Source organism: Euprymna scolopes, chromosome 21 (assembly GCF_053919585.1).
Source record: "Euprymna scolopes isolate OS-2025 chromosome 21, ASM5391958v1, whole genome shotgun sequence".
Classification (NCBI taxonomy): Eukaryota; Metazoa; Mollusca; class Cephalopoda; order Sepiida; family Sepiolidae; genus Euprymna; species Euprymna scolopes.
This window is the reverse complement of record NC_136502.1, coordinates 83772041-83789081: the sequence shown is the minus strand read 5'-3', so window position 1 is coordinate 83789081 and position 17041 is coordinate 83772041. Positions and strand designations below refer to the sequence as shown.

The following is a 17041-nucleotide window of genomic DNA, read 5'->3' as shown; positions in this document are numbered from 1 at the left end:
GGGGAAGTTGGAGGGTGCTTATTCCGAAAATCGAAAGTCGTTCTTACTATGAGGAGATTGTGGGGGGTGGGGGGTATTCTGAAAACTGTTCTTAACATAGGGAGGTTGGGGGTGAGGCAGGTCGTTTAAAAAATTACCGTTATTTTCCATCCTTGTCACAAGACTTTTTTTTTTTTAAAATTACATTTTCACCCCAAACAAGGCAAATTGCCACTTTGGTGTAAGGGGCTACTATCAGGGGCAACAACTACTGGGGTACTATGTAGGGATTTGGGCAGCAAGATGTCGGTTCACGTTACACTTGAGTTTCTGCACGTCAGTACTGTTGGGGAAGCAGGGACCTGGAATGGAATTCCAGAGTCTAGCGGTTCTGGGGAAGAAACTATTGGAGTAAAAAGATCTTTTACATCTAGGGATCTCTACAGTGTGGAGGTGGGATTTAGCAGCCAGTCGGGTTTGTCGAGGGTGCTCACGTCGTGGGGGCACAAGTGATTGTAGTTCGTCAGAGCATTCACCACTAAAATACTTGTAGAAAAGGCAGAGGGATGCAACATTTCGTCGATAGGACAGAGGCTGAAGCTTAGATGCCAGTTCAGGGCCTATCAGGTTTGCGACTCTCTTTTGAACCTTGTCAAGGAGCGAGAGACTAGTAGCAGATGCATCAGCCCAAATGTGACAGCAATACTCCATACATGGGGGCGAATGGTGGCCTTATAGAGGTACAGGATACTTTTGGGTGTTAGTAGTTTTCTAGCACGGTAGAGAGAGCCTACCTTTTTGCAGCGGCCCTGGCAATGCCTTCAATGTAATTGTTCCAACTCATGTTTTCTGTGAACGTTAGGCCAAGGAGTTTGAAAGATGTACTCAGATAAAGAGTCGTTGGTCATTGCTATAGGTGGTAGAGAGGGTTTCTTGTAATTATTGAATGAAACTAGTTTAGTCTTGGCGGCATTGAGCACGACCAACCACTTTTGTCCCCATTCCACCACAGATTGGAGGTCTTCCTCTAGTGTTTCTGCCATTTCTTTAGAAATGTTTTCATTCGTCTTCCTGTCATGCCTGCCATAGAGTGTAGTGTCATCAGCATATATACCCATCTCAGAGGCAATTTTGTCGGGGAGGTCATTTATGAATATCAGGAACAATAGAGGTCCAAGGATAGAACCCTGGGGCACCCCCGCATTTATATCATATTGTTTAGATGTACGACCGTCGAGGACAACCTGGATTTTTCTGTTATCTAAGAAGGATTTAATTATGTTAAGTATTCTACCAGTGATACCGTATGATCTAATTTTCCTGAGGAGACCCTCATGCCATACCCTGTCAAAAGCCTTAGATATATCTAGAGCTACCGCTCTGCCCTCCCCCGCTTTGTCCAGTGAATCGTATATATGTTCAGAGATTACAGTTAGGATGTCTGCTGTGGAACAGGCTTGTCTAAATCCATATTGTTTGTCAGTCAGAAGTTTAGCATCTGTAAGGTGATGGACTAGAGCATGGTTAATTAAGGTCTCAAATATTTTGGCAAAAAGTGGGAGGAGGCTAATGGGGCGATAATTTGATGAATCAGTCCTTCCGCCAGAATTCTTGAATACTGGTACAACAGAAGCAGTTTTCCAACAGCCCAGAAAGCAAGCTTCATTAAGGCATTTGCTGTAGAGTTTGGAGAGAACTGGAGCTACTTCGGCTGAGCACTTTTTTAATAGCACAGCTGGGATGAGATCGGGTCCACATGCTTTTGAAGTGTCAAGGTTTTTTATGATGGCCTGCACCTGAGCAGGGGTGATTTTCAGATCGTCTAGCGTGGCGTCTGTCCGCATAGGAAAGTCAGGTAGGGGGTGGTTGGAAGGGTCCAGTGTGGAGTTTGAGGCAAACCGATTGGCAAGCATGTTAGCCTTGTCGGTTGCTGAGGAGACAACCTCGTGATTGTTGGTTAGTGGGGGAATTGTTGATTGCCCATTATTTACTACACTGTTGTAGATTTTCCAGAAGTCTCGAGTTCCTAGTTTTTGTGCTTCAATGCGCTTTTTAGTGGTTTCCGTAAATTCTCTCTTAGCTGTCGCTATTTCTTTCTTAACGTTATTTCTAGCTTCTATATACTTCAGTCTGTTTGAACTGGACTTATGCTGGTTAAACCTACGGTATGCATGCTGCTTTTGAGCAATGGCAGAGTGGGGCTTACTATAAAATTTCCGCATGGGAACATGCGCTTTGATTGCAGTTTTGAACCAGTCAGTGGTCTCGTTTGCACACTGTTCAGCAGGGAGAGAAAAAATATTTCTCCATGGGGCATCTCTGATTAGTTCCCTGATGGCTTCCCAGTTAGCCTTTTTATAATATCTCGTTGTTTTGAGCACTGGCTCTTCAGTTTTGGCTCTAAAGTTTAGGGCGATTTCAACCATTATCACTGCATGATCAGCGTTCCCGAGTGGGCTGAGCCTTCGTTATGCAGTCATTGGGAACTGTGGTCAAAAACAGATCTAGAAGTGATGCGTGTTGTTCTTCCTGGTCAGGGAAACGGGTTGGAAACGTAACAATTTGTGATAGGGAGTGAGATATAGTGAAGTTATGAGTTGTGCTGCCCGCTGCATCTGTGTAAGTAGAGAATCCAAGCCAGTTTTTGTGGTGGACATCAAAGTCACCAAATACACGTATTTGTGCGCTAGTGTCGAGGAACAGTGCTGTGTCTATGCTGTCAGAGACTTTGTTTATTATGGTGCAGTCCTGGGTCGAGGGAGAGCAGTAGAGAAAATAAAAGTAGCTAATATTGTGTTGCATGTTTAGCCTAAAGCACATAAAGGCTTGATCATCTGTTTCTAGGTTTGTTTCTCTAGTCAGGGGAAGGGTATTACGAATGTAAACTCCAAGTCCGTGCATGTGTCTGTCAGAATCCTTACGGCAGAGTGGGAGATATCCAGGCATGTTAAAGTTGTTAGAGGGAATGGAGGAGTGTAGGTTAGTCTCACTTAGTGCTAAGATATCCGGGGTATTTGTTAAGAGAAATGCTTCAACATCAGCTAAATTAGTTCTAAGCCCACGGATATTTGTGAATGCAAGCCTCAAGGGAGGAGGCAAGTTGAATTTGTTTGTCCCTAAGCCTGGTTTAAGCTTATTTTTAGATTGTACTGCCATCATATTTTTTTTAAGAATTTCGGTTTAGGTAAGGGGGAGCTAAACAAGAGGTTATGCAGAGCATCAGACATGCATCACAAGTAGACCATCAGCTGACCTTTCTCCAATTAGGATTGTGGCCTCAGGAAAGCCCACCGGGGATGAGTGCAGGGTCCCTTTCCATGCGCGTCATGGCACTACAAACAACCCGATATTATTCAACTGTTGATGGAGCAGCCGCTCTAAGCGCTACCAAAGAGTTACGGCTCCTGTACTACCAGTCGGGAACAGCAGCCAGGAACTGTCAATCCGGTACCCTCAACCCATTAGAAGAAGGTCAACCCAATCTAATTGCTCAGGCATATATCATACTCAAGCACTCCCAAATGTCTAGTTTTAGGGGTGGGGTGTGCTAGGAATGGGGAAAAATGGCGTTCGTTGCCCTAGCCAAGAAACAAGATCTACCGCTGGGTGTTTCTGTCAAATCACTGAGATAGTGTCTCTGCGCTTGACTAATAGGCAAAGAAGGAGTATGGAAGCCGGGCGATAGACAGAGCCTATCTACTCCTTAAGCAGTTTAGGTTTGCAAACCGGTGAATTTGTTTGAGTCACCAGCTCTAGGAAGGTTGTCATCCAAGACTGAAGAGGCCTCCCTCCCCTTTGGTTTAGTTTCAGAATTTTCCTTCTCCTAGACGGATGATCTGGGAAGACCTACTGGGTCCGTCAGCACTGAGAGGGTTTGCTCCGCGCCTAGGTTCTAATCCAGGTATTTCTGCGACCCCGCGTGGTTAGTTAGTGTTACTGGGTTAGTTTGTGGAGGTTATATCTCTGCTGATTAGTTACACTCCTCAAAGTGATTTAGGGACATTGCTATTTCATTGTTACTGGATAAAGGGGGTGAGTGGAGCTCATGCAGTGTAAGGAACTATGATTGTAAGAAGGCTTGTTATGGAGGAGATAACGTGGTTTGAGTCTTTCCCTTTTTATTTATTTTATTTATGTTAGCTTAGGTCTAGGATAATGTTACAGTATGAGTAGGTATTAAGAATTGAGCTACGAGTTGTGCCTAAACTATTATAGATGATAGGAGGGTTAAGATGTAAGTGCAATATAGTATGGATAAAACAGCAAGTTTTGAGTCATGCGTAATTAGGTGAATAGATATATGAGCAGGTTTTCAGTAGGTGCGAATAGAGTTGAAGTTGTAGGTATTTTCAAGTAAGAGTCATGGAACATTTTGCATAAAAAGGGGTGTCGGTTCAATTTCGTATTAATCGTTGCAAAACTCTCAAGGAGACAGTTATGTAATGCAGATCGCTTTGCTTCTGAGTACTTTGGCTGTTAAATACCTGCCTCTGAGTGCTTAGGCTGTTAAATCCCTTACTGGATAGGAATGAGCTCTAATGCATGCCTTAGAGGTAGAAATGTATAGATGTTTAGTGATGGCTATTAAAACAGTTTGCATGTGAGGGTTAGGGGCTGGAAGTTAGCGATTCCACTACGAATGCGGTGCAATGTGGGAGTTTAGTGGCGGCTAGGTAGGAAGGAGTAGATTGTTAGCGTTCAAGAGAAAAGGGGTTATTTATTTACAGATAGTAGATCTCCATTAGGATTTTTGAGTTACAGTTAAGGTTTAGTTTGAAGAAAGGGGGAAAAAAAAAAAATTTTTTTTTTTTTTTTTTTTTTTTTTTTTTGCATGCAGGTAAGACAAACGCAATCGTCTTGGAGGTAAAATGTATATTAAGATTTTGTAGCTAGCTGTAAGGGTTTTTCCCCCCAGTTATAGGAGGAACAACTAGTTCATTGGGATTCGGAATATTAGTCATTAAGGTCAGGCACAGAGTGTTGCATCTACTCAGAAAATTAGCCCTAGTATCACAGCTAAGATTATGTATAGTGATAGTTAAATTATAAGTCAAGTAATTGCTTGAAGAAGTGCAATGATACTCTGTCCTTTCTTTTCTTTTCCTTTTAAACTGTTTCCTTTCCTTTCTTATTTTTTCTTCCAATTTTTACCGTCAGTTTGTGTTTCTTTTTGCTCAGTTGGTGTAATCCAGTGGTTTCCGTTGTTTGCTGGGGGTTGCCAAGCGAGACTCACAGAAAAATGGGCACTAAAGTGCAGAAGTACCCCCTAAACTCCATTCTGGCGGAATAAAAGATAGGAGGCATTAATTTTGGAACGCCCCTCGTAATATATGAATAGTGAATGAAAGAGAGAAGATATAATTTGTTATTAATTAACTCTTAACTCAGTATGTGCTTTAATAATAATAGTAGTTGTAGTATTAAAATAGAAAATAATTTTCAATATTTCAGATTTAAAGTAATCGTCGCGAATATAATGTTATGTTTTGGTGAAATGTGATGTAGTTTCAACCACACACAGAAAATTATGTCTATTTCTTCAGAGTTTTTGATAAATATAGTTTGGTGGGTTTCACCTTATGCATTTAAAATCAAAGAAATATTTATGATAGTGCAAAAAATAAAAAAAAAACATGTTTAATTACTTACCTGATAAATAGCATCTGTAACCTTTTGAAGTTTCATTGTTAAAGCTGAATTCTTCTTTCCTCTCTTTGGGGTGGAGGACCTCACAACAGGAGCATCCGACCAGGCAGCAGCCAAATGTGGATGAACAATTAAATGTCTCTGTTCATTAAAAGTTTTCTTCGAAAACCTTACTGCAGCAGCTTTACGTGTAGCTTTACTGCGATCGTTACATCGAAGACAGCAGATTGAAAAACCTGCAGTAATGGGCACAGCTAAAGTGACAGCCACCAACACAATAACAATTAATAAATACTGATGGATTCTGTCATTTACTTGTGGTTTGGTAGAATTTAACACATAATCAGATGTTACATTGCTCACAATCACGGTTAAAGATAAATTAGTGCTTGCTGACAATACAGGGATGCCGCTATCTTTCACGGAAAACTGAAAGACATATAATCCTGCATCTTGTGGTTTAATCTCACGATTGAATGATAATAAACCAGTATAACGGTTCAATTTAAACAACTTAGCTTTGTTACCAGCAATTATGTCATATTTTAAAAATGCATTTTCCAAACTATCTTTGTCTGATGCTTTTAAAACTGTGATGTTCTCAGAATGCTGTGGTGAGAAGACAATGTCCATACTATAAGGAGTAACACTGGGAAATGTAAAATATGGGGCATTATCGTTCTCGTCAATAACTTCAATCTCCACATCCACTGTATTGTTTAAAGATGGTACTCCATTATCTTCAACCAAAACCTTAAACTTGTAAACCTTTTGAAATTCATGATCCAATGACATAATTGTAGAGATTAAACCATTGTCAGAAATGCGGAATGGAAAAAACTGTTCTTTATTGCTAGTTATCAGGGAATATGTGAGTCTTCCTCCAGGACCCAAGTCAGTATCGGTGGCATTGATCCAGCCAACTGGTGATTTGGCCTTTTGGTTTTCGGCAATTGATAGTCTAATAATTTTCTCATCAAATTGAGGTTTTATATCATTGACATCAGTGACCTTGACAGAGAATTTAATCTCACTATGAAGGGGAGGAGATCCTTTGTCTTGGCAAGTGATGCTGATATCATGATGGTCTTGGGTCTCTCGATCAATCGGCTTTTTCAAAGTTATCTTGTATTTCTTTGTGTCGATGTTCTGAAGCTGGAATTTCTCATGTTGCAGATTACAAGTAACTTCCCCGTTCTGTCCATTATCATGGTCGGTTATCTTTACATAAGCAATGAAACTGCCAACTTTAATGTCTTCAGAAATATTAGCAGTTTTACCTTTGGAAGGAGAAACAAAGTTTACATCAATTTTGGGAGGATTATTTTTTTCGTTGATAACATTTACCTGGACCATTGCAATAGAACTTAAAGGTGGTGTCCCTTCATCAACCGCCTCAATGTATAAGTTATAAGTCTGCATTTGACCGATAGAGAATTTTCTGTGCAGAAATAGTTCTCCAGTTAGTTCATTCAATTTAAAGTGATCTTTAGCAGTATTAGGTGTCTTGGAGCTGAACTGATACTTAACTTTGCCATATTTTCCTGAATCCAAGTCCTTGCTTGACAAGACAATAATTGGAGCGGCTTCACTTGGTTCGTTTTTCACAGTCACATTGTAGACATTCTGGGAAAAGACAGGTGTGTTATCATTTATGTCTGTGATGGAAATATGGACATCTAAAACACTTCGTTTCGTGGGAGTTCCTCCATCTTTAGCAATGACATGGACAAGGTATGAATCTTTGACTTCTCTGTCAAGGTCGTCTTCCAGCCGTATTTCAAGTTTAGAAGTGCCGTCTATTCTTTTAGAAATAAAGAGACTAAATGGATCACTTTCAAGCTTTTTCAGTTTATAATCAATTTGGGAATTCAAAAGTCCCACGTCTCTGTCAACAGCATTCGGAATTAGTTTTTTTGTTCCTTTCTTTGCATTTTCGTAAAAGTCGATATTGATTAGTTTTTGAGGAAATTCCGGCTTATGATCATTGACATCTTGGATGATAACCTTTACCTCCAAAATGTTCACAAAAGAGCCTTGTTTCATCACGCCAATGTCCACCATCTTGAAACATTCTGTATTATACGTACAAAGCCTTTCTGCATCGAACCTCAAAATAGTGAAAAGTTTCCCACTCTTTTCTGAAATTCTAAACAATTGGGTGCTGTCCTGATCTCCTTGTTGAAGGAGACTGAAAACCAAATCTGGAGGTTCTACTTTGTTCAGCAGGGGAGAATCAGCAGCAATATTTCCCAGGTATGTTCCTGGGTTCATTTCTTCCTTGACATAGTAGGTGAGGTCTGAACACGTACATGTTGGTAAGATTAAAAGTACTATAAACACGGGTTGCAACATGTTCTCACAGATGGCAAAAATATAACATTCCTTCTTGTAGGTTGTGTAGGAGGATTCATTACATTGTCTGAAATATAAAAAAGTAAATAAATATTTAATTTTAATTATGTGTATATAAAAAAATATATATACATATATATATATATATATATATATATATATTTGAGAAAACAGTAGAGAGATTAAGTAAATAATACACTATTATATACAAAAAAAATTTGTGTGTGTGTGAGTTCGTTTCCTATGGACTCTGAAACGGCCGGACCGATTTTTATGAAATTTCACACAAATGTACTTTATGTGCCTGGCAGTGTTCTTAGATAGATTTTGTATTGAAATGTTCTTGATAAGTATTTATAATCGATAATAGAAAAACTGATTAAAGAAGGAACAGGTGAGTTTGACTAAAGTTAACACCTTATACAGCTTAACATCACAAGTGCATTTGAGAAGTTTTGTTATTGCACACGCTGAAGGGCCCAGCATATAAAATCAACAATAGGTTCTTTGATATAACAGAGGCACATTCAAAATGAATGTTTCTGTTTAGAGCACAATTGAAGCATGATATTTGACTTTTGCATTTTAAATTTTAATTCAAGCCATTATGTATAAAAATAATTTCATAAAATAAACAGTAGATTCTTTACAGTGCAATGTAGATTACAATATATTGTGGACTAAGTCATTGCGGGGAGGCATGTGAAGCTTTCTCCTGGTGCCCCATGATGGGTCCCTAACTAGAGTAGGCAATCAATCGATTTGATTGAAAAATGGGAGCTTTCACCGATTTCGATGACAATAAAAATATGGGAGTATGAAACATTCGATGATCATCATTCAATCCCGGACAACGTTGGATCTCACTGCTTGTGATTAGCTAAAACACTTATTAACTCAAAATTAGTATTATTAAGGCTAAACCGTTTGATTTAGATATGGAAGAATAAAATCTTATTTCATCTTTTATTTATTTAATGTCACTTTCCCCTTGTTTAAGGATCAGACTATTTTTTTATATTATCCAAGCCCACTCTCCAGTTCTCACGGTTCACAGGGTTAACTACCTCCAAATTTCACCCTCTGAAGTTGTGTTCAATCATCTGCGGTCAAATTTTCCTTGGCCGATCAACCTCCCTTCGATTTAAGATATACATTCTTCGGCAATGGTTTTTCATCCAGGAAGATGAACATTCTTCGTGATCATGCCATTGTAATCCATTCATTTTTAGGATAATGTTAATGCTGGGCAAATGTAGTGCTTTAAGCAAATCCTCTAATCTGGTGCGTTTGGTTTGGTCAGATTTTACATTACAGATCCATCTAAATTCTTGAATGGTGGGGAGGGGGGCATATTGCTGATTTTTTTTTTTAGAGCTATGCAGGCAAAAATAATTAAAAAAAAAAAAATGACCTTCACATATTTTATACTGTTTTGATAATTAGATTTGCGTTTTAGTGAAACTGGTTCTCCAAAACCTCATTCTTTTAATCATTTTCTGAACGAAAAGAAAAACATCCACACTATTTTCACATATTTCCATTTTTTAAAAACTTTTTCCTGAATATTTTTACGTTTTCAATAAAATTTCTGCAAGCCAGATTCTTTTTTCTGTTGTTCTTGGCCTTCGGGCCGAGATCAAAGTGTAGTATCTGTTCCGGCAGATACTGCAAGCAAAGACTATATGTGGGGGTAACCCCACATATCAGACCTTGGTCAATGTAGGGGAAACCCTTCATACCAATTGTCACTATCCAGCTCCCCTACTCCCCGGGGAGTTGGTCCCCATTTCCCCTTCACTCCTCACATTAAAAATCGGCCTTGTGCCTAATTTGCTCGGTGGGGGAGCAAATAAATACCATCTGTTCCGGCAGATACTGCAAGCAAAGACCATATGTGGGGGCAACCCTTCATACCAATTGTCACTATCCAGCTCCCCTACTCCCCAGGGAGTTGGTCCCCATTTCCCCTTCACTTCTCACATTAAAAATCGGCCTTGTGCCTAATTTGCTCGGTGGGGGAGCAAATAAATACCCTGTTGTTCTTGGCCTTCGGGCCGAGATCAAAGTGTAGTATCTGTTCCAGCAGATACTGCAAGCAAAGACCATTGGTCAATGTAGGGGAAACCCTTCATACCAATTGTCACTATCCAGCTCCCATTTCCGACCCATCGGGAGTTGGTCCCCTTTTCCCTCCCCCCTCCCCCTCTCTCCACATTAAAAAACGGCCTTGTGCCTAATTTGCTCAGTGGGGAAGCAAATAAATACTTCTTGGCCTTCGGGCCGGGATCAAAGTGTAGTATCTTTTCTGCAGATGCTGCACTTAAGATAATTTGTACCAGTCAATGGAGGGGAAACCCTCTATACTGGGACAATTATTATTTTTGGTAACCAGAGTGTCCCCTTTTTGCCTACTTTTAGGGGAGCTGGTTTTTACCCCACATTAAAAACGGCCTTGTGCCTAATTTGCTTTGGTGGGGAAGCAAATAAATACAATAAATACATTAAAGACTTTATTAGCCAAATCTGGGCCACAAGTCATAGTTTGGAGACCGCTGACCTAATGTATATAATGATCAGATTTCACATTGCAGACCATCTAATCATTTATTTGTCATTGTGTAGAGAGGGCTGAGTGAAGGCCCAGCATTCACTGACATATATCATGGTACACCCGGCGCAGCTGCTGTACGACTTACCCCGAATGTAGAGAGGGAAAGTAATAGTGTTATCAGAGGCAATAACTCACGAAATTTCACTCGTGCTGAATTAATCATTTGTGGTCGTACTGAGTTCATATCCAGCACTAGCACTCAGCATATCATCTCATAGATATATAAACTATTGAATTTTTTTAATATTATTTACCAAATGAAACCATGAAAATAAATAATGAAAAAGTGACTGTACACCACTCAGAAGATATTAGAGTCCTACAGTTTATCAACATGTTAATGGTTTGCTAAAATTTGATAGACAATATTATAAGATAATATCGGTACCCGTGTTTCTGGTGTTGCCTGGGGAAATTGAGGAAACCAAGAATCTTAATCCCCAGACCTTAATCGACCAGAAAGGACTTGTTTACAAAATGCATTATGGTAGAATTTAATGGAAGGGGATCCTCATTGACTTGTATGTTTGACCATGGCATTTGTATGTTTGAGGGAAGTGGCTGTTTTTAATGTACAATTTAAACAAGTAATGAAATCGCTGACTTGTTTGCGAGTGAATTAAAATCCATTTAATGAATTTAAATTTGCGATGACAAATGGGTTCTCACTAACATGTTTTTTTTTTCTGCTTCTGCTGTGTGTGTGTGTGTGTGTGTGTGTGTGTGTGTGTGTGTGTGTGTGTCTCCAAGTAAGAAGGAGGACATTCTTTTTAATTTGCAATCTAGAAGTAGATCACAAGTAAATTGACTGGTAAAAATTATGGAAACAATCTTTACACCTAAAATGCTAAGCCTTTCTCAGCGACGTAGAAATATTTCCAAATCGAAATGTCTGTTATAATAAAATGAAAACAATCATTTAATTCAAAAACAATAAAAACAGATGGTGAATTAATGCGATGCACTTTTGTAAAGGAATATGCAAATTACTCAATCTTATAAAGTTGATTGCATGTAGATGATCAATATATCATAAAACTATTATTTTTACTCTATCGTGAATATGAATTTGGCATTTTAATCTCACTGTTAGTACAATAAATGGTTTAACTTTCTAGATACAGATATCAGGAAAATAAGAGAAGAAAATAGTTTCAAGATATAATTAATTATAGCAAAGTTGAAGAATCAGACATGGTTATAAAATCTATCTATATATCTATAAAAGTGAAATTGTTTGTCTGTGTGTGTGTGTGTGTGTGTGTGTGTATTTCCCTACCAAACTACTCTGTCAATTTTCAGTCTACAGACTCGAGATTTGACATAAGGGGTATTGAGATTTGAAAAAATCTTTTTAATCGAAATTTGGCTGTCGAGGGGTCAAAATTCAATGATTTGACCTTTGAAAACTCTACCAAACTCCTCTGCCAATTTTGGGTCTAAATACTTGAAATTTTAGATGTAGGTTCCTTGGACATGGATCAAACTTTTTAATTGGATTTGAGTCCAAAGCAATAAATGTGAAGGGTCAAAATTGGGGTCAACGTTTAAAACAAATTTGACCTCTGCGGTCTTTACCAAATAACTCAGCCAATTTCTGGTCTAAACATTTAAAATTTTACATAAAGTGTATTCAAAGATAGGGCAAGCTTTTTAATCGGTTTTTGGACGAAAATTTGGTTGCCAAGGAGTCAAAGTTCGAAAGATTTGACTTTTGCGGTTTCTAGCAAACTATTCAGCCAATTTTGGGTCTAAACATTTGAAATTTTACATAAAGTGTATTCAGACATGCAAGCGTTTTAATCAGTTTTTGGGCGAAAATTTGGCTGCCAAGAGGTCACAGATGAAAGAGTTTACTTTTGCAGACTCTACCAAACTCCTTCACCAATTTTGGATCTGAACACTTGAAATTTTAGATGTAGGTTACCTGGACATGAGTCAAGCTTTTTAATATATATATACATATGCACATTAAGTTCTGAGCAGTACATAGGGGCCGAGCAAAGCCGGATTGAACTGCTAGTATATAATAATAGCAACAGTCATTTACCATTTGAACAATTCAAGAAAAAGGCTTTTTTTATTTCATTATATCATAATTGTTGGCACTATTGTATATATTTAATACATTTAATGTGGTCACTCAGTTGAATTGTGCCATTATTATTATGTTTATTATAACCATGTCCACCCCTTCAATTTCACACATGCAAAAAATGATTTGCGAATTTTAAGTAGAATGACCCCCTGAATAAATGTGGTATTATGGTGACTGGATTCTAGCTAGGAATAGTATAGACAACCCTTAAATAAAGTGACGAGGATGACCACAGATACCCCCCCCCTTCCCCCCACACTTTTGAATGGCCTTGTGCATAATTTATTTCGATCAATGTAATATCTGGGTATGACCTTAAACTATATCCGATGGTAAGGCCCCAGCTTGCGGGCTTTGGGGAGTGTGGAGCCACCCTTTAATTGCCATTGCTCCCAGATCCACTCTGACTCAGAGTGGTAGTACCTGTCAGGGTCCCAACTATGGGTTAAATAGAAACCGACTTAAAAAACAAATATACTCTATTAAAAAATTGTTCTTCAAAATCACTGAATTCGGCATTAAATAACCTGAAAAGGGTTGATATGCCGTAAACCAAAACAAACAAACAAATATTCCAGAAAAAAAAAGTGCTGAAACTTCAGCACATATTAATGTTTATGCAATTATTTGAAAGAAACATTCTTAACAAAAACAACAACAACAAAAAGGGCTCATGGCACAGTGAATAGATGTGTTGAGTTTCTGCGGTTCCAGATGAGCATTGTCTGAAGATAGCGGTTTCAATCTTACCAAAAAGCCGGCCAGATGATTAGTTGGCCAAAACGTGGTGTGACAACAACAACTATGGAAGGCAGTAATCACTGGGGATACAGTTACAAGACTCAGCATTCCTATCCCGACGCAGTTAACCACCTGAAGAAGGCCAGAGGATTAATAGACCGAAACGTGATGAAACAACAACAAAAACTATGAAGATGAGGATAATAGTCCGCAAAAAAAAAAAAAAAATAATAATAATAATTAATACACAAATTATGAAACCTCATCTCAAAGGATTCGAAAAAATTTTTTTTTTTAAATATAAAAATGAATACAAAAAAATAGGATCAAAATACATAAAATTATATTCTCTTTCACATGAAAATATACAATTATTTTTTTACTTATACAAATCATTTATTGTTGTCCTTTCTAAATGATATTTGAATTAAATAATATTCAAATAGAATTTAAGTCTGCATTAATTTAGATTTATTGGGCTACTATATTCAGCCTGGTTATTATTTTTGCACCGTTTCAGCCGATACTTCAATTTTTTGTTCTCAGTTAGTGGAGGAGAAATCCTTCACGACTGAGATAATTTTTAGTTTTTGTTTCTTTCTCCTCATTAAAAAACGACCTTGGTGTCTAACTTTGCCCTCGTGAAGTAAATAGGAACAACTGATTACCTTCAAGTGCAACTTTGTGAATTTGGAAATAACATAAAAATGAACACTTCTACCTAGTCATGGCTGACGGAATGAGAACAATCTATCTCGATGAATTAAACAAAAAAGGTTCAATTAGTATATCCATGTCGGTTCCCTAGTTCAACACAAAAAATCTCAAATTCCAAAAGACGCATTTAAAGAAGGCTGGAGGTTAGATCATCTGAAACATTGCGAAATAACAACCAAGAGGAGATCACAGTGTAGTATCTGTCCTGATGCTACACTTCACCCTTTCTGTTCTAGGTCTGTGGAGGAGAAATCCTTCATGATTGAGACAATTTTTTATTTTTGTTCCTAACAAGAGCGCCCCTTTTAAGGAGCTGGATTTAAAAACTGACCTTGCATCTGATTCTGCTCTCGTGGGGAGGTAAGTAAATCGGCACGATTGAGAGGGGATTAATAATCTGAAAAATACAACTAACCAATCTCCATGTAAAAAAAAAATCCGTAACAGCATTTAAATCTATTTGTTTTAATCAATATTTACCAAAGATTAATGAAAATTCTAACCTTTGCAAGAATTTGATTATTGTATTATTTTCAATAAGCAATTCTGAATATAATCATGCATTAGCACAAGATAATCAATAACACATACCAAGAATCTATATATCTATAAAAGTGAAAGTGTCTGTCTGTCTGTGTATCTGTGTGTCTGTGTGTGTACTTTTCCCTACGCAATAACTCTGTCAATTTAAAGTCTACAGACTCGAAATTTGATACACAGGGTACTGAGATTTGGGAAAATCGATGTGATCGGTTGTCGGCCAGAAATTTGGCGATTAAGGGGTCAAAGTTCAACGATTTGACATTTGAGAACTTTACCAAACTCCGACGACAATTGAAATTTTAGATATAGGTTCCTTGGACATGGATCTAACTTAATAACTTAATTTGAGCCCAAAACAATAAATGTTAAGGGGTCATAATAGGGGTCAAAGTTAAAAAGATTGACCGCTTTTTTTTTTTTTGCTCAACATACATTTCCAAATACCCGAGCAACGCCAGGTACCCATGCTAGTATATCTATAAAAGTGAAAGTGTCTGTCTGTGTGTGTGTCTGTGTATCTGTGTGTGTACATTTCCCTACCCAATAACTCTGTAAATTTTAAGGCTACTGACTCGAAATTTGGGATACAGGGTACTGAGATTTGGGAAAATCGATGTGATCGGTTTTCGGCCAGAAATGTGGCTGTTAGGGGGTAAAAGTTCAACGATTTGACCTTTGACAACTCTACTAAACTCCTCCGACAATTTTGGGTCCAAACACTTGAAATTTTAGATATAGGTTCCTTGGACATGGATCTAACTTAATAACTTAATTTGAGCCCAAAACAATACATTTTAAGGGGTCATAAACGGGGTCAAAGTTAATAAAATTGATCGCTTTTTTTTTTTTTTTTGCCCAACATACACCTTCAAATACCCGGACAACGCCGGGCACGCATGCTAGTTAAGTAATAAACAAAAAAAAAAAAAAAATCAACATATCAACAATGCATTTTCAAAATAAATAGATTTATTACTAAGAATTAAGTAACTTTTAACTATTCAAACATGGAAATTAAACAATAAGATAATATTATATATATATATATATATATATATATATATATATATATATATATATATATATATATATATATATATATATATAAGTGAACGTGTCTGTGTGTGTCTGTGTCTGTGTACATTTTCCTACGCAATAACTCTGTCAATATTCAGTCTACAGACTCGAAATTTGATATATAGGGTACTGAGATTTGGGAAAAACCTTTGTAATCCGTTTTCGGCCAGAAATCTGTCTGTTAAGGCGTCAAAGTTCAACGATTTGACCTTTGAGAACTCTACCAAACTCCTCCGACAATTTTTGGTATAAACACTTGAAATTTTAGATATACGTTCCTTGGACATGGATCTAACTTAATAACTTTTTTTTTTTAGCCAAAACCATAAATGTTAAGGGTCATAGTTAAAAAAATTGACCGTTTTTTTTGTTGTTTTTTTTTTGGCTCAACGTACACCTCCAAACACCCAGGCAATGCCGAGCTGATATGCTAGTATATATATATATATATATATATATATATATATATATATATATATATATATATATATATATATAGCCAGTAAAGTTTAGTTTCCTAGAAGTACATCCAATGAAACAACATGTGTCTACCAAAATAGTGCTCAATGAGTGATGTTTGTATAAATAAAATTAATATTTTTTTTTTTTTTTTTTTTTTTTTTATTCAATTTTCACCCCAAACAAGGCACAGTGCCACTTTGAAGCAGGGGGCTACTATTAGGGAATTAATTAGCGGGGTCATTATGAAGGGAGAAGAGTAGAAAGATGTTTGTTAACATTACACTTGAACTTCTGCATATCATTGCAGTTGGGAAAGCAGAATCCCGGAAGGGAGTTCCAAAGACCCGCAGTTCTGGGGAAGAAACTATTGGAGTAAAAGGCTTTCTTGCACCTAGGGATCTCTACTGTAAAGGGATGAGACTTAGTAGCTTGTCGGGTTTGTCGGGGGTAGTTACGTCGGGGAGGTACAAGTGTTTGCAGTTCGTCAGAGCATTCACCATTAAAGTATTTGTAGAACAGGCAGAGGGATGCAACATCTCGTCGATGGGACAGAGGTTGAAGCCCAGATGACAGTTCAGGACCTATCAGGTTTGCGACTCTTTTTTGAACCCTGTCCAGGAGCGAGAGACAAGCAGCAGATGCACCAGCCCAGATGTGACAACAGTACTCCATACATGGGCGAATGGTTGCCTTATAGAGGTATAGGATACTGGCAGGCGTAAGTAGTTTTCTAGCACGGTAGATATATATATATATATATATATATATATATATATATATATATATATATATATATATATATATATATA

General features: G+C 37.6%; 1 protein-coding gene across 1 annotated transcript in view; it reads right to left on the bottom strand.

The window, feature by feature from the left end:
• Nucleotides 1–17041, bottom strand: part of LOC145242857 (protocadherin Fat 4-like) — a 154864-nt gene that overhangs the window by 135032 nt on the left and 2791 nt on the right. Inside the window, exon 2 of the mRNA XM_080105972.1 lies at nt 5629–8047. Coding sequence (XP_079962098.1) covers nt 5629–7980 — 2352 coding nt within the window. The 5' untranslated portion in view covers nt 7981–8047. The remainder of the gene's footprint in view (nt 1–5628; nt 8048–17041) is intronic.